The 18885-nt window shown below is 37.2% G+C and overlaps 1 protein-coding gene across 17 annotated transcripts in view; it reads right to left on the bottom strand.

Moving 5' to 3' along the window:
* Positions 1 to 18885, bottom strand: part of CHD9 (chromodomain helicase DNA binding protein 9) — a 116442-nt gene that overhangs the window by 21077 nt on the left and 76480 nt on the right. For all 17 annotated transcript variants that reach the window (XM_053915964.2, XM_053915963.1, XM_053915960.1 and 14 more), the window contains 8 exons: positions 13696 to 13855; positions 13176 to 13265; positions 9687 to 9790; positions 9077 to 9194; positions 8148 to 8205; positions 5326 to 5368; positions 3954 to 4173; positions 1305 to 1507 (listed from right to left, as the gene is read on the bottom strand). In XM_053915964.2, coding sequence (XP_053771939.1) covers positions 1305 to 1507; positions 3954 to 4173; positions 5326 to 5368; positions 8148 to 8205; positions 9077 to 9194; positions 9687 to 9790; positions 13176 to 13265; positions 13696 to 13855 — 996 coding nt within the window. The remainder of the gene's footprint in view (positions 1 to 1304; positions 1508 to 3953; positions 4174 to 5325; positions 5369 to 8147; positions 8206 to 9076; positions 9195 to 9686; positions 9791 to 13175; positions 13266 to 13695; positions 13856 to 18885) is intronic.

Below are 18885 nucleotides of genomic sequence, written 5' to 3' on the forward strand. Positions count from 1 at the left end.
CAATTTATGCCACATTTTCAAAACTATTACTAGATTGCTAGGACCTAGAAAAAAATTTTTTTACAACTTTATAGGGTATTTTTATCGGGATCACATTACATTTAAAACATAGAAACTTACTAAGTTGTTTGGACCTAATTATGCCTTAAACAGAACTCTAAGGCCTCAGGTCTGTGAAAAATTTCTGAGACATTAAGGACACTGTGAACTGAGGAAGTTTGGGTAACTGAGTGAACCCTCATCCACATTTCTAACAAGAAAAAGCTACTTTTTCAATCATCTTTTAGTAATTAACCCTTTCCCTTTTCTTTTAAAACTGGAATCAAAATTGATGGATTTATTCACATAGCTTTACATTGTTGATGAGAACTAAGACCTAACAACAACAAAAAAAAGGGTGAGGGGCCTCTTGGCAACTATAAATAGTAGGAGACACAGTACTGTGCCTTACCTGTCATTTAAAACCCATCTATGGCTACAACAGACCTTAAAGTAGACTAAAATCTACTCTGAATTATCTGGTATTTGGGAAATCAAGTGATTGGCTACTCTGTCCAGTAGACTGACAACAAATCTGCAAGGAAACAAGACAAGGAAAGAAACTCACATGGAAGTTAAGTCCTTTCATATCAGACATTCACATTTTCACTACGAAGTAAGAGCAGGGAGCCACTGGGTTTAGCAGCCAGAAATCACACTCGACAGAGAGCGAGCACAGCTGCCCCTGACACCGCATTCCCCAGAGGACCTGCCCACAGCTCCAAACACCATGACAGTCACCTCAGAACAGCTCTGCACGGGGCCACGAGCACCCGTGATTAGTGGTTTTTCTTTCTTTTTTTGATGGCCCTAGGTGATCTTATTAAAGTCTTTAAAATGTCTTTTGAGTGAAGGCCTCATTGCCTGCAAAATTATTCGTATAAATAAGCCCTCTAGCATAGCTCCTATAAAATGGACTAAAAATGTAAGTTATAGCTATTTACCAAAAAAGCCATCCTTCATCTTCCACCTCCCCCAATCAGTAATCTAATAAAACACTGGCCATCTTCTCAAAAACTCACTGTGTACCCTGATTCTCTTTAGATCTCATCTTAACAGGATTAAGGAATGGGGGATCTTCAAATATAGTTTATTTACAATTCTGAAAAACTGCAGACATTGAATTAGACAGCACTGAAAATTTCTGACTTTCTTAACCAATGTCACACCAATAAATTCGATTAAAAAATATAGTAAGAAAAATAAAATTTCAAAATTTTACTGATTTTGACCAAAATGAGGAAAAAAAGAAATTTTATACCTACCTTCTTTGGAAGGAAGACGGCAAACCCTGCGACACATAGACATGAATGCATACAAGTATTTCTCCAAGCTATCATCAGTTTTCTTATGCAGCCTAGCCATGGCTCTAAATTTTGTCCAATCAAACTGGCCTCTGTCAGGGTCAAACACCACTCCAAACGTAGATACAACTCTGTAGAAGTCAGCTTCTTCTCTTCTTGTCCATCTATTTTGAATCGGGTTTTTAAAAAGCCACATTGGTATTGAAATAAACATTTATTAATGCTGGATATAATGACTATAATAAACATTTAAAACGCTGAAAGTAAATAACACTTTACAGGATTAAATCCAGGGTCAAGGCCTTGTAAATACATTTAAACTGCTAGTTGACTCATCCGTCTAACCATGTTTCTTTTCCTTCAGACAATAATAGTTTTTTGCACATTGACTATGTGAGAAAATATGCCTAAGCTACAAGATTATGTAAGACATGATGACCCTACCTTCAGGAAAAAGATAAAAACGTTTCAACTATATTTATAACACAACATAGTATTTGAGAATTTACGAGAGATGGAAACCAAGAACTTTAAGAGAGCACAGAAGGAGGAGGCTCAGTTCAGACCCGAGTGATCAGGAGAGGAACCGCGGCATGGCAGTTAAGAGGCACAGGTTCATGTTAGGGAGGGTGTGTTAGGGAGTGGACACGGAATAAGCACAGGAAGGAAACCACATTTTGTGGGGGGATGATGAGTATTCCAGATTGACAAGGAGATGGCCCATAGCAGGGACAATGGGAGATAGGGTTGGGGTCAGATTGTGAAATGCTTTAAATGCCTGGCTTGAAATAGTCTCTATAGTAAGTTAAGAGCTCCTAAAAGTTACTTAACAAGGTAGGATTTAACTCACACAACTATTGGGTAAATTAGAAAAAGCATATGAGAAAATTCTTTGAAAAACATTAACAGCTGAGTTTTTATAATGTATCATAGAGACACATTAAGAAGACTAATTTAATGATGATGTAAAAACTGTCTGGGAAACCAATCAAGTCATATGAGCCTTGCACCTGAGTGTTAAAACTAGGAAAGGTGAAAAAAGAATGAACTGAAAGACCACAGAGATCACACAGTAAGAAAAGTCACGGTTCCTACCTTCAAAGTATTTACAACTTAGGCAGACATAGAAAGGAAAAGATAATTGTCATTACAGTGTCTTATTTTGACAAATGAGTAGTTTATTTAAACGAGTGCTTTAAGAGTGCAGTAAAAAGAATACTATCAGCTAAACTGGTTGTGAATGAAAATTAGTAAAGCTTTGGACACGTGTTCAGCTCTGAAGGATGGACTGGGTATGACCTAAAGTAAGAGAACGGGTATTATTCCAGGTGATAGGAACAACATAAGGTAGGGTGTCGAGTCAATAATTAGGAGGACATTCTGGATGAGAGAATAGTAGTGAACAAAATCATAGATGCATGCTGATGCCTAAATTGAAGAGACTCTTGAAATGAGGCTCAGGAAGTTAAACTTTACACCTACATGAAAATAGGAAGAAACTGAATATCATGATAAAACTACTATTTTAGGAAGATTAATCCAGATCCTACAGACTGAGGGGAAATGTTTGGTGGTGGAGGTAAGATGGCCACAAATTCTTTGCCAGTCTTCCCACTGAGAGTTGTAATCTATTTCCCTTTCCCTTAAATCTTGGTTGGCCCTGTGACTTTTTTGACCAACAGTAGGTGGCAGAAGTGACACTTTGTAACCAGCCACGGAAGTGAGGCCACTTTGGACCTTCCAGCCACACACCATGGAAAGCAGAACTACCTGGTCAAACCACTTAAATGTGAGAAATAAAAACCTGAGGTTGAGTTAAGGCCCCATGTTTTGGGGTGAGTTGTTATGCAATGATAGATAATTGAAACAGTTACAGAGGTAGTAGTAGAGGTATCCACTTATAGAGATGCTAGAATTTGAAGACTGCATCTAGAATAGCTGAAATTTAAAATTTCAGACTAAGTAAATGGGAAAAAAAGATTCATCTCCCAGAGAAAACCCAAGGACCCAAGTTTAACAAGGAGTGCAGGTTACTGCTAAACATTCCTAGTCTTTTCTGTGAACTCTGTCTTTCTAAGAAGTTAAAGCTTTTGGAATGTGAGAAGCTTCCCTGTTTTCTTAACAGGGTCTCTTGTAAGAAGTTCTACTACCATTTGTTCCCCTTTCACATAGTAGTTCCAAGGATTCCTCCTGTGTATAAAGCATAGATGGATTTCTCTTTCATAGATTCTAATATAACATTTCATAAAAGTCTCAATGTAAAATAAGATAGAATGGAATTTATTTTATGTTATTTAAGTTTCATCAATAATTCCTGAGTTTGTTCTGTACCTTCATTTTTTCACACCAAACTGTTCACAAACATGACAAAAGAATGATTAACTGAAAAGTACGGCTAGTAACCATAAAATACAATAATCTTTATTAATTTTACCATATTTGTTTATGTATTTATGCACATGTGTATATGAGCATAAAGCATTTTGGTTTGACCAACTCCTTTATCTATATGCACTTCTCACAAAGTGGTTAATCACATCCTAACAGCCTTCAGAAAGAACTGTATTCAAATACGATATATTACATATTTAGTGCTATTTGTTGTCTTACCTCTGCTGCCTTTCAATCTTGGCTGCCATTTTCGGGTTAAGAGTGGCTTCTTCATAAAGAGGCTGCATTACACAGGCAGGCACTGAGAAAGCAGGCTGTATTTGCTGGATTTGTCTGTTTTTATTAGTACGCTGATACGCAGTGATGAGACGCCTCAAGCGTGTGGTTAAAGCCGACTGAGTAGGCCAATAAACTTTATCCCCCTCCATCAGTTGGCCATCTATATTTAAAGAAACTCATGTCAAGTTAAAAAAAACTAAGAAATAAAATTAAAAACAAAACTCAACATACTGTAATGAAGCTTACAAAAGCAGCAAAATCTCCATACTTCATTTTTCTTTCAATCTGATTATGTGAAAAACCAAACCAAATTTTTCATCACCGAAAAGTTTAACTATAGCTCTAAAAATGTTACAACAGACTTTAAGAGCAAGTCAAAGTAAGCAGACGACAGTGGAATAAAGAACCACAACGTTATCTATGTAAATTTACTTGAACAGTAAATTTAGTAGATAACTAAATTACTTGAACAGAAAAGACAACTCTTAGGTCACCAGGGCTAATGTCTTACTGGCTGGTGAATACTCAAATGCCTTGACTTAAAACTCAAACTGAAATCCATGAGAAGAATACTGTAAACTCTTCTAATTGATCCACTCTGTATTAAATTTATCTCAATTCCACCGGAATCAAAACATTTTACAAGTCATTAGGGAATTTAATTTTTTAAACTAGTTTTAATCAATTTTTAAAATTCATTAAGACAATGCTGCAACTTTTAAGCTTTTGGACGCCCAAAGCAGTGCAGGATCTAACTGTTTCCAGGGTGTGCTATAATACGTATATACACCATAATCAAGCACTGCTTATGCACGCCAAGCAAATCCACTCTTCCGTTCCTAGTGGAGCTACGGAAGGGGTGAGGCACCACTCCCCTGGGTTCCCAGAAGGTAACGAGTGTACTCAGTGACAGTGTTTTCCTCTCCTGATACCACAAAGCAGAAGACCCTGTACAGAAAAGCTTTGTAGAGACTGAATGAAAAGAATGGTCCCTAATGGGCATTTGGAACTAATAACAAAGTGAAAGAATGATTGAACTAACACTAAAGATGAGCTCTAACATTCAAGTTTAATAATGAAGACATAAAAATACCAGCTTGTATTCTATAAAACTTCATTGAGTCACCGCATAAAGATTTGCAGCTAAAAATATTGTGAAATTCCCAGTTAGTATATTCAATGATTACAGCTGTCTTCAACAAAAATTTCATATATTTTGAAGAATTATGAAAATTTATTAGTTTTTGATCTCATGGTGTCATGAGAATGTTAATTTCTAATAATGATAAATAAAGAATTAAGTGCAATTTACCTCCATCTGCTATAACAAGATCTCCTGGTGAGGAAACATCATCCTTTTAAAGAAAAACAGAAATTGTCACAGGGTAATTGGGTCAAAATACAGTTATGACAAAAAGTATCAAACTTCTTTATAACAGAACTTTACGCAATAAAACTTTTATTTGTTCTTATTTCTCACGTTTTCCCATTTTTCTATTGCCTTTCACATATAGACCCATCACTACTAAAATTATTTCCTTTTCTATGATTACATTTAGGTCAGTTTCTTTTCTTCCACCCTTCTTCTAAATACGCCTCAGGTTTTACTTACAATTGATTTTTTTATGGTCCTATATACCAACTTTCACATAATTTATTCATTCTCACACGTGGTTATTAGCGAACTTTCTATTTTTTTCTTTCTCAATCTTTAACAGTTTGCTTTTGCTGTATGCCTGATTTGTATCTGCCAACAAAGCACCTTCAATTAGGTAGCACAACATTATTATAAGCTTAACATATTTACAACTTTGGTGATTTTATTCCAATGACTTGTAGTTTGTATAGTTTTAGAAAAGCCTAAAGTTCAAGTTATCATCCCTCTGTAGGCGGGTCTTTTTTGTCTGGTTGATTTCAACATCTCCTCTTTGTTTGGTGTATCTGTTTCACAGGATGTTTCTTCCAGAGGATTTAGTTCTATTTATCCCGCCAAGATTCACTTTATTGCTTCAATCTGAGGATTCATGTCTTTTATCAAGTTTGGAAAAAATCTCCACCGATCTCTCTTAAAATAGAGCTTCTCGCGTGCGCTCTGCGGTCTCTCCTTCCGCAATACCTACCACACACACTGTGAGGACAGTACCTGGTGTTCTGCTTGCCGGTAAGGCTTTTTGTGTGCTCCACTGAGCTGGCTGTTGACTTTTTGCCTCAGCTCTGAATGTACCGCCTCTCTCACGCGTCTTGCTAGCCCTAACAAAATGCATCTGGGCTCTTTAACGATCTCTTCTTAGCCAGCCAGCATGCTAAGTTCTGTCATTAGCACACACTTCAGAGACACTGTGGGTCCTCTCACTGCTCAGCTCCCACGGGACACACTGCTTCCCCAGCGCCACTTCCTGCAGTTCAGGCAGCTTCTTTTGCACCTGCTGAAGAGCAGCTTTCCCTAGAAACCTCCCCCTTGGGTGGTTTCGTAGTGCACTCCTCCACCAAGACACTTCCACAGGAAAAGCTTCCTCGGCAACCGCAGAGGGTGGCTTTCCCCCAAGTCACGTGAGTGCAGTGGCACAGCAACTTTCCTGCCACCCACTGAGCTGTGGCCAATCCCTTACCAAAAAGGCCAGGGTTACAGGGGAGAGGGCTCCTCCTTGGGTGCCTTGTGTCAGCCCTAGGAGTAGTGGCCATTCCTCTATTCTTTACCTCTTCTACTTCTTACTAGCCAATCCCTCAATGACTTCAACCCCCTCCCCCAAGAATCAGTAAGTCTTTAAACTTTTCCCATCAAATTAATCTTGTTTCTCTCTTCTGACCGGCCCAAAGTGATCCATCATACTACATTGTAGATAATTTCCGCGTATCTACTTTCTAAGTCATTTCACATGAGCTGTGTCTAATCTGCTTCTCTAGTTTTAAATTTCACTGACTATATTTTCTACTTCTAAAGTTATATATAATTTTTTTCATGGGTCCCTAGTTTTAAAAAACGATATCTATCTTTCTTTTGTTTCTGTTTCTTTCATGTATTTAATCTTTTAAAAATGTACTTCTTTTCTATTTTGACAGGTCTATTAATCAGATGTTCTTAGAGTTCTGTCTAATCTTGGTCTTTGTTGCATTTTCTAACAATAACTCATGATAAATTGTTCCTTGTATAATTGAAATATTTGGATTTTAACCTTGTTTTATGGTGGGCTTTCTCATCAGTACTCAACCCATTTTTATATTACATTTTTGGTCTGAGTGTTCCTGGACTATGGAGATGAAGTAAAAAATCAAACTGAAGGGAGGGCAGGCCTACGGTGTGAATTCTCAGGGGAGACAATTTTCCTCTCCCGAAGTCCATGGTAAGATGCATGTGCTTGTGCTGTTGGTTCGAAAGTACTGCCCTCTGAGAGTTCTGACTTTCTACAGGATTTTACTTCTCACTGACACACACCGGCCTCAGCCGCATCTCTTGTCCTAATGTACACAATTCATATCGAAGCCTGGTGGCTACCCAGACCAGCAGATCCCCCCTGACAGCTACAGCATCACCTCGTCTTTTACCACTTTCTTATCATAAATATTATAGAAATTCCTCATCTCTTTTAGCATCACCTCCCCGACTATAGATTGTTTTCTGCATTTTCACCCAACCCTTGTCCTTCCTTTTGATTTGATCTAATCATGCACTCAGAACTATGCTGCAGCAGCTCAGTATTCCTCTCGGCTCCACCCATTGCAAACCTCTGCATGTAGGTGTAGCTCCTATTCATTGTTGTGTAATTGTAGTACCCAGTTCTTACTCTGTTTCTATCTGTTCCTGTGTAATTTCAGTAGCTTGTTCTTACTCTGCTTTGGAATTCTGAGCCTGGACACTGTGTTTCTTAGCTCCTGTAAGTGTAGCGTGTGGGTAAGCTCCATTTCATCCACCTGTTGGAAGCAGCCTTCAATTTGTCTAGAAGGGGAGATCAGGCAAATTCTAAATGATTATTTGTGGTATCTGTCGACTAAGTTGATCACTAACAAATCTTCTGAGGAATAGAACTATGTATAATGAAAACACATATGAAGGAAAAGCACACAACAGAGAAAGCAAAGCAAAGAAACCATAGAATAACTAAAATTGAGGATTTTAAAATATGATCCAAAGCATACCTCTATATCATCTTTAAAGATAGCTGGGGCAGGTTTGTATTCTGGATCTTCCACATCTCTGTTAAAATACCAACAAAAGCAATAATAATTGTATTAGACTTAACATTCTTTTGACAAGACAAACAAAGGGAGTCTCGTGGGAATGACTTTTTAGTGTGCTTTAAAAATCAGACTGAAGTCTCCGCTCTTCAGCCAGGGAAGCCATGCCGTAGGATAAAGCCTGTTACATGACAGGTCAGGAGATACCTAGTTTTAATTAACTCATATTCCTACATTCGCTTTTAAATGTGGAATCATTAACCTTAACATAGTCTTACTTTTCTCTTTTGGTAAGATAACAATGGCCTTGTAATAGGTATAATGAACAACATTATATTTCTCTTCATTTGCAGCTTTCTGCCCTCTTAAATTTTATGCGCCTAAAATTTTATGGCCTTAATGGCCATGATTGTTAAGAATAGCAAAATACTGTGAACTGTTTTAGAACTGGAAGTGTTTAACTTGAATCCAGGAGCATTTAAAGCTTTACTTATTAATAGCTTCTTAAAAAAAGCGTGTAGAAGAAATCTTTTGGTTACTCATACAAAAAATGAGTTGATGGGAAAGAAGTTATAATCATCTAATTGTTTTTGTCTAGGGCAAGAGTGAATGTTAGCCAATGAAATAAACCCTGAAAAGGAAAAAAAATGGAAAAAAATAAAGGACTCATCAAAACAAAGGGTGTGGGGCAGGTCCAGTTTCTTCCTTGATTCTCCTACTAGTCAGATAAGCTCTAACTTACAAGAGAATCATTAGCTCTTCTAGGCCGTAAACTCCAATTCTACTATTTCTACATCTTTCAAGGGCAACACCAGTGACACGGACAGGGACATTGTCCCTGCTGACGTTGGCAGGGACACGGAGAATCCATGGCTCTGAGGTGCACGTACCCATCCATGTAATCATTTGCCCTCTGTTCTGCAGCAACTGCTTTCTCATCAGGCTTCCCCACTCTTTCCAAGAAGCACAACGCTGGGTCTGCTCGGATAGTGTTGTATTTCTCATAACCTGGAGAGATCACCAATGATCAAAGTAGAAAAGGTAACAGCAAGACATATAAATATAATCATCCCTCATATTTATGGTGGATGACTTTCCTGGACTAAAGGGACCATATATTAAAATGATACATTTCCTAGCAATTACCACAAATATCACATGATACGGTATTACGTATATTTGAAGATTTTGATTAAATTTATCTATTAAAATGAAAAAGAGGAAAAACTGCTCACACACACACAACACACTTCACGTAAGAACTCTTCCTAAGAGGCGAAGTCATGTGAGACTTATATCTGGGAGGGGCAGTTCACATAGGCCGCCCTTTTCCTGAGCAAATGCTGTGACTGACAGACGCAGTGGGGTAGTGTATGCTTTACATGATATGTAATAACATGAATGTGACAGGAATAAAGCTGCAAGTGGAAATCGATAAACAGAACCAGTTGAGTAACACTATACATGGAAAAAGACTCCACCAACATTACTTTCACTTACCATGTTTAAAAACTCCTATAAGGAGTGACTTATCAGCGTCAAAATCCCACCATTCAGCAGGAACTTCTGAGTGGTCCGGTTCTGGGACCCAAACATCAATGTCACTTAAAAAAAAAAATCACAACAGCATTATGAATTACTGCAAATGATCAAAAAGGAGGCAAAATTTTTACCTAGCTTGTAAATGATTATGATTTTTTTAAAAAGGGATACAATTTTATTTCACTTATTTTTTATAATCCATAATCACCACAAATTAAAATCACAAAACTGCACAAATCAACAGTTACCAGAAAATGAATTAATATCCTTAAGTTCAACAAAAGAAGTAAGTTTCAACAAGGTTTACTCTACTCTTAAGTAATCACATTCTTTCCACTGATTTCCCTTAGATATTCATAAGGGGGTCCCTTTGGAAAGTAGAGACTTATGTCAGCAAACAACTTTACAAAGATATCTGCTTTAAATATTTTATTTTGTATATAATGAGACTGATACCCTAAAATGGCAAATAAATTATTAGGCTACAAAAGAAGTTAACCTCTTCTAGATTGCTTTTGCTACGAAAAATCACACTGAAAAATTAAGAATTGTTTACAAGTAAAGAACAGAGGCAAGTTTTTGATTCATAATTTGATTGAAATACTCAAAGTGCTATTTTATGCTTTATATAATACCATGCCACAAAATGAAAATATAGTAAGTACTAAGAACCATAATATGTCCATGATGCTTTGGTAAGTTGGTTATTTTCATGAATATGAAATAACTCTGGCACTTATAATTTTGTAAACATAATTAATTTCCTGTTACATTGCTCATCACTCGAGATTATTTTCCCCAAAACCTTCCGCAAGTAACACGTATAAACACCTTTAAAAAGGAAAAGACGCCATGTACAGAAGGGCTGAAACATTCATTTTTCTACTATGGTGACTCAAGCCAAAGTCTCCTTAGCCTGGTATAAAGCTAATGTCTCACAATTAGTCATAAATCAGAAATATAAATATAAAACATAACACAATTTTCAAAGAGTCAGAAATATAAATATAAAATGTAAGATATTATATTAAGTGGAATTTCATTTCTTTACCTTGGCACCATAATTTCACAAACTAATTAACAAAGACATATAGACACGAAGAACGGGGAGTTTCCTACTCATAATTAAGTTGTGTGGCAACAGTTCATTAGTGAATTGGTTGTCTTCGGGAACTCAAACTTTCATTACAGAAATAAACTAATAAACACGCAGCATGTTCCTGAGCTAGTTTACAAGAGCCCAATATTTAGCCATTGAGTTGAAACAAAGGATGCTGGCAATAAAAAAGATAGATTTATAAATAAATAAAACATAAAAAATGGGCAAGAAATGATTTTTTATTTTTCATAAGTGTTTTGCCAGCAGAAAACATTTTGAACCAAAGGTATGTGGAAAAATAGAGGGAAACCTTTCTCTAGATTCTTAAAGAAAATTTTCTGCCCTTAAATGAGCATCTTATTATATCTAATTTTGCTTAAAAACAGAAGGGTCACAATCACAATGTTTTCTACCTTCGTGTAAAAATATAGAAAAAGAATAGGAGTAATCTTCCTGTGATAGAGCAAAAGTTGAAAAATACAGTTAAAGAAGGTATTTATTTTTGATTCGTTCCTTACCAGGGCTAAACAAAGCATGAGCACTGAAAGATAAAGAGAAAAGAACACGGGAAATAGGATCCCCAAAGGAAAAAATGTGGGTCACACAGTTCCCCTCACCAACCATCAGATGGAACTACTTGTCCAGTAAAAGGCACTTGGGACAAACCTCATGTTCAAGTATAAGTGCCATCTGCACATGAGTATCCATTAACGTGATAGCAAGTGGAGTACAGTCAGGTGCAGGTGCTCCTCCTATTGATTTCCGTACTTAAAGATTCAGTTCACATCCTCTCCCTTGCATAAAGCCCCCATTAACTTCCAGAGGCTAGCTCATTCATTCAAAATATAGTTAAGAGTGGAGGTGAAAGAGGGTATAAGGGGGATAAATTGTAATGGAAAAATTATTTTTAAAAAATTTTAAATAATATATATTATATATAAAAATAAAATATATACAAAAAATAATATGTACAATATTACATATATATTTAAGCAGCACTTGCATGTGCCAGTGATGGCAATAACGAGTCAGACACAGCTCTGCCCTTGTGAACACGCACCTGCCATACTGCGTGATGAGTGCTGGGACAGGGTACTCTGGGCGTGTGCCTAACCCAGACTCGAGAGGTCAGGAAAGGCTGCATTGATGTCAGCTGGGCAATAAGAGGGGGAAATCAAATATTCCAGAAAGAAGGCAAAGGCCTGGAGGCATTAGCAATCATGGCACATCTGCAAGATGTGGATCTGAAGTTGAGAAGAGCGATGTGGGCTGGAGGTAGATGTGGAAGATAACAATATAGAAATAAAAACTGAAGCCACAGAAAAGACAAGAATACCCAAGAAAAGAGGTCCTATGTGAAGGCATTCAAGAGACAGGTAGAAGAGGCGCTCAAACAGCAAGCAGCGAGCTAAAAATAAAATCCATAGGAGATTTTATTACAGGGTACTGGCGGTAGGGTGGGAAGGTGGTTAGAGGAGTGAGGTGCAGAACGGTCCTCTTAAAGAACAGAAAAGTGAATTTACTAGTCACGGTGGTTTGTGATCAATCTCCTTTGGGATCCATGGTCATGGATTTGAAATGAGTCACTTCAGCAGGGTTTACTTGATTTTCTCCAGCAATGTTCAACTGCTTAGGTGTAGGCAAGAACTAAATGGATATTTGGGTTTACCTTGAGCTGGAGTTGAGTCACATATGTAGAAGAGAGGGAAAAGCAGGCAAAGGATCTGAGTTGGTGATTAAACTGTGGGACGACAGAATACAGACTGAGTGATGAGGAAAGGGGTGTAAAAGTGCTGATGGACAGTGAGTGATAAGATGGAAAACACTGTGATGAAGTTAGAGAATCAGAGTGGAAAGTACCTGAGTTACACGAGTTGGAAGGACGGAAGGGGTATTCGAAATTAAGAAGTAATGCTGTTACTGAGGATGGCAAGAAGAAATGCACGACTGTGCAAGCACGGGACCATCATGGGGAGAGAAAAGATGACCGCAGACAAAGGTGAAGGAACTGAGGCACCAGGGGGTTGGATGGGTCCTACATGGTCATAAAAGTCAGTCGGTACAAAACCTCTTCCACTGGAAGTGAGGAAAACAGAAGTTCAGAAAGGTTAAGTTTCAGATTTGGTGGCAGGAAACCACTACACTGCTGTCATTCTTACTGTGTTATAACTTAGTGACAAAAGCAAAGATGACATTAATTGAAGGCTTCAAATAGGTAAGGGTTCATTCTCTAAATTTGGAGTATTTTTCTTCTTGTGAATTTCAGCAACTAATGAGCCAGTACAACAATTATACAGCTTTTTGCGTAATCATGTCACCGAAAAATATAAACAAGTTACTGCACTTACCTTGCATCAACTCCATCAAAAACCTTCTGACACTCATTTCCAATGACTTCTTGCTTTAGATAATACAGCATTCTTACCCGAAGCAAAACCCTAAAGATGAGGGGAAAAGTCAGAAGACACAAAGACATTAATCATTAAAGAAAATCCATACATGGGGTTTCAATTAGGAAAGAATTTATATGCAGAATTTTTATAATGAAATATTAATAATTAGTTGTTTAAATAATCTCGTTACTACCATATATATAAAATAGGTTTGTCCAAAATCTTCATCATTATTTAATATCCAAGTAATATACAATGAGACCATTTGGAGGCCGGTTTTATTTCTCTCTGTTGATGAAAACAGTGACACGAGAGGCACCAGGATTTGTGGAAGTGTACCCTGGGAGATCAAGGTTAAGGTTGGTCCTAGACCACACTGCCTCTCTGTGCTCAAAATCAGCAGGCTCTAAGGTTGTTTATAAATTCAGAAAAATAAACTTTTAACGCACTGTGTTTTAAATCCCCCACTACCTACTTATTACAATGGTGTTTGATGTGTTTTTTGTAGCCTTCATCTTGAAGTAGTTGCTCAGGATTATATTTTCGAAGCCATTCTGCTTTCTGTATATCAAATGAGCTTGTTTGGGTCTTTACTTTCTTCCCTTTTCGGCCCCTGGGTACAGGGGCTGATAGGCCTGTTAAAATGAGAAGGACATGTGAAATTAGGGAAATGTGTATAAAGTTCTGCAATATGAAGGATTTTTCTCAATGTAAGAAATTTCTGGAGACTTTCAGAGGTCTGTACAGGCTACACAAAGATCTTAAAAATATTACGGGAAACAATACTCATCCAATCACAAGACGATGGGTCAACATGAGTACTTTACACAGATATTAAGACAACTTCCCCCAATAATTCTTTTATCTCAAATGAATGAATTTCATTTTCTTTTTGTTCAAAGACACATTATTTTTTTCAAATGTAAAAACCAAAAGATCAAACCTTTTCCCATGCTTTACTTTGTTCCCCTAGTTACAAAATCATGTTTTGGCCTGGATTTTCAAAACTGATTTTACTAATAACACGGATTACATTTAGCCACTGTGGGTTCCTGTTTAGAGAGCTAAATTCATTTCTTTGACATTTTTGTTATAAAATATTTCAAAAATATAATAAAGGATTTCACTCTTTTTTTTTTTTTAAGATTTTATTTATTTTTAGACAGAGGGGAATGGAGGGAGAAAGAGAGAGGGGAACATCAATGTGTGGGTGCCTCTCACATGCCCCCTACTGGGGACCTGGCCCACAATCAAGGCATGTGCCCTGGTCTGGGAATCGAACCTGTGACCCTTTGGTTTGCTGGCCACTGCTAAATCCACTGAGCCATACCAGCCAGGGCAGGATTTCCCCTCTTAATGTTAACATATCCTATATCCGGACAGTTTTATTGAGGGAAATAATGGATAGTTGAAATCTACTTCACTCCTTCCTCCCCAAAGAGGCTCACTATCCTGAATTTGTTTTCACATTATTACATGCATATATTCATATGCTGAGAAATATTTAGTACTTAAGTTTTCAGATATCATATTAAACATGTAATTCTGCAAGTTACTGACTTCATTTTTTTTTTTAGATTTATATTTGGTAATTCATGAAACTCTAATCCATCCATTTTAATTGTTGTGTAAAAATCTATGACTATACACCTCATATTAATCTTCAATGACATTTGAGTCATTCACTTACAATTTTTCACAATCAGTACTCAACAAGATTGGATTCCTTTCAATTCTTACCCCATGTATCTTTTCCTTACCATATTCTACTAGCTAGAAGTTCCATCACAATCACGCATAGAAGCACTATGTAGATTTGTCTGTTTCTCCTTAAAATTTCAGTGGGATTTGCCTTTATATTTTGAAACTATTTTGTTTGATGCATTCAAGATCATACTTCTTTTATGGATTTGTCTTTTTTTTATTATGTAGTGTTACTGTTTTAATACCAGTCAATGCCTACCACCTTAAATTGTATTTTGTTCTCTGTTAATATTATTTTGCATTCCAGCCCTCTTAAAAACATTCATACTTAAATTTTTCTAATAAGCCCTGGCTGGTGTAGCTCAGCGGATTGAGCGCGGGCTGCGAATCAAAGGGTCGCCGGTTCAATTCCCAGTCAGGGCACATGCCTGGGTTGCGGGCCACGTCCCCCAGTGGGGACCATGTGAGAGGCAACCACACATTGATGTTTCTCTCCCTCTCTTTCTCCCTCCATTTCCCCTCTCTAAAAATAATTAAAAATTTAAAAAAATTCTAATAAAACCAGTAGACATTCCATATGTTTAAACCTTTCCCTAACAAAATTATCTCACATGCATCATTAAATCCTATTTATTGTTTCATTTCTGCTACTTATGATGTAACTTATAATTTAAAAGAGGTCTGTTTGTGCTTTGAATATTTCTACAATACCTAACCCTTCTTTCAAAATTAAAATGTATTTGAAATATCTTTGAAGCTATTAATGATAGTTTTTAAAAAGTTATCTTCTCCGTTTATAGTCCTTATTGACTTCAAGTTCAATTTATGGGTTTCTTTTTATTCTTTATCTTTCATATTAGAGATTTTCCTCAGACTTCATAAACCTGGGTTGTTTGTTCATATTTAAGAACGACAGACAAAAAAGTTAATAGGTATTCTGAATGTGCACAGCTTCCTGCTGTGGACTCACTGAAGTGCAATCTCACTGATTTCTTTCCTGTCATTATAATTTAGGTTTTGGCCTGGTCAGATTCACTACAGAAAACTCCTTAGATTTCTTTCTTCAGTATGGTATTGTCCAATATACAGAAATTTTCACTTAATCCCCATTTGGTAGCTCCATACCTCAACTATCAATGCAACCCAGACATCCTATCTTTTATCCTTTTCAGAGAATAAACTTTCAGCCAGTCTTCATCCTGGTTACCTGGACTTGAAGAGGGCAATTAGGGATCAGACACCCTTTTAAACAACTTAAAAAAAAAATACCCTCACCCAGGGACACTCTGATTAATTTCAAAGAGGGGGGACTGGAGGGAGAGAGAAAGGGAGAGAAACATCAAACGGTTGTCTCTTGCACAAGCCCTGACTGGGAATCAAACTCATGACCTTTCGTTTTACAGATGATGCTCCAACCAGCGGAGCCACACTGGCCAGGGCTAAACAACTTTCCATCAAAGCCCTTGTCTTTAGCATCCATTTGCAGAGGTTTCTGATGTCACAAACTCCTGAATCTTTTCGATTACGTGTGTAGCACGTGAGTGTGCTGTTGCTTTTTCCTACTGCTTACCTAAGATGCAGTTCTCTCTGGTTGCTGAAGTTAATTACACTAATCTATTTGCTTCTATGTTCCTAAATTGTGCTGCTATTTCCTCTCCCACTCTCTCCACTTTTGAGGATTTATGCCTATTTATTTATAATTATGGAATTTAACATGTACAAAAGTAGTTGGAATAATATGATGGATCACCATGTCCCGTCATCCAACTTCAAGAATTATCAACTCACAGCCAATTTTGTTTCAACCATACCCTGGTGCACTTCCTAAACTCACAAATTATTTTGAGGTAAATCTAAGACATTAATCATTTTATCAATAAATATCTGCTTCTTTTAGTCATATGTAAAAGATAAGGCTTTCTCTACAATAAACAACTAAACACCATTGTCATCCCTAAGAAATGCAATGTTTCCTTAACATTTAGTATTCAAACTTACAATTATCTAATAAACATTTTATTTTTTAAATTTTATTGTACTGTTTGTTGTTTAATTAACTAATACAAATAATTTTAAATTTTCCACTGGGTTTTTGGTTTTAATTAGAATCCAAATGTGGACCAAACATTACAACTGGTTGAAGACTCTTAAATCTGTTTTAGTTAATAGCAGGACTTTTCCATCTCAGCACTCCATATGCTCCCGAACTTACTGTGGGGCTACATCCTGAAAAGCCCATTTTAAGTTGAACATGCACGGAATACACCTAACCTACTGAACATCGTAGCCCGGACTGGCCTACCTGAGCTCAGAACACTTACACTAACTTTAGCTCCCAGATGGGCAAAATCATCCTATGTTGGAAATACACTATGGAGGACTGGCTGCTCCCTCGTGATCCCATAGCCAGCTGAAAGCTGTGGCCCTGCCACTGTCCAGCATTTACAAATGAGTACTGCGCCACATGTCAGTAGCCTGGGGAAAGACCAAAATTCGAAATCCCAAGCACAGTTTCTACTAATTGCGCATCACTTTCACACCATCGTAAAGTCTAAAAATCACAAGTCAAACGTCATGAAGTCGGGACCAGGTGCATTTTATTTGGGCTGCATAGTTCTTCGCTGTGGGAGGTGTTTGTGGATGCGGGCTCTGCTGACTAGAGGCTGGGGACAGGCTCAAAGCTGCAACAACCGGGGTGCGGATGGGATCTGGGCACACAGTCGTGTACGGTTGAGAACCACTGGTTTATGCATTTCCTCCCCTACTGCTATTTATTTGTTAAAGAAACTAGGACTTTTGCCTGTAGAATTTGTCAAGCTTAATGCCTTCAATTTTGTCTATTTATTGACAGAAGTGGGGTTTCAAGGAAGAGTGAAATTATATTTTCCTGACTCTTCCATGGTTCCTGGAAGCCAGCTCTTCACAGTAACAATCTCATTGACAGGCCTCCAAAGACCACGGCATCCTAAATCAGAAGCTTTCTGTTGTTCTCCAACTCAGCACTTCATTTACTTCATAGTACTTGTCACAATCTTTGGTTAGTTAATTTACCTACTTTCTCCCTATATCGGTCTACCAGACCAGAAACTAAGGTTCATGAGTTCAGGGGTCTTGTCTATCTTGTTTCTTCTTATCGTCCCAGTAACCAAGGGCAATAAGCATGTACCAGACACTTTAACAGGTATTTGTTGATCGAATAAAACAAAATTTAACACAAATTTAAGGGCACAGTAATCTTTAAAGAAAATTCAATTATTTTATGCTGAAAAGAACATTCTGTTAGCAATGCTGTGGAGAAAAAGATACCTGTATATACCTGGGATTGGTCTGTAAAGTGCTAAAGCCACATTTGACAGCAAATTATTTATGAAAATTTAAAATGCGTATCTGTTTCCCAAACTCTAATTACATAAGAACTGCTAAGGAACTTGTTAAAATGTAGACTGTGATGCAATGAGACTGAGGCCTAAGGTTCTGCATTTCTAAAGAAGCCCACCAGACGCTGATGCTGTAATCCACAGACCGCATTTTAGGTACTAAAGACACAACGCCCCCCCCCACCCCGCAACAATTCTATTTCTTTACATTTACTTTAGTGAAAGATTTATTCATGTGCACAAGGAAGAATGTACAAGGATCTACACTGAAACTTGTTTTCCAATTGCCTAAAACTGAAAATGCTGTAAATGTCCAGCTTTAAAGAGGATGCAAAATAAATTATGAAATATTCACACTTTAGTAAGCAGGAGTTTAAAAAAATAAGAAAATTTTATATGAATTCAAATGGGAAGACCCCTAAGACGTACTATTGGGTCAACAGCTTGTAAGCCTTTACATGTTTGACAACAGTATGTAGTAAAGCCCAATAAAACTGATAACATTGGTGTTTTCTAAGTTGGAACTTGAATTGAGGGTGAAGGATAAAGGTTCTTTAACATTGTAACACTACATTGTTTTATAG

This window comes from Desmodus rotundus, chromosome 12 (assembly GCF_022682495.2).
Source record: "Desmodus rotundus isolate HL8 chromosome 12, HLdesRot8A.1, whole genome shotgun sequence".
NCBI lineage: Eukaryota > Metazoa > Chordata > Mammalia > Chiroptera > Phyllostomidae > Desmodus > Desmodus rotundus.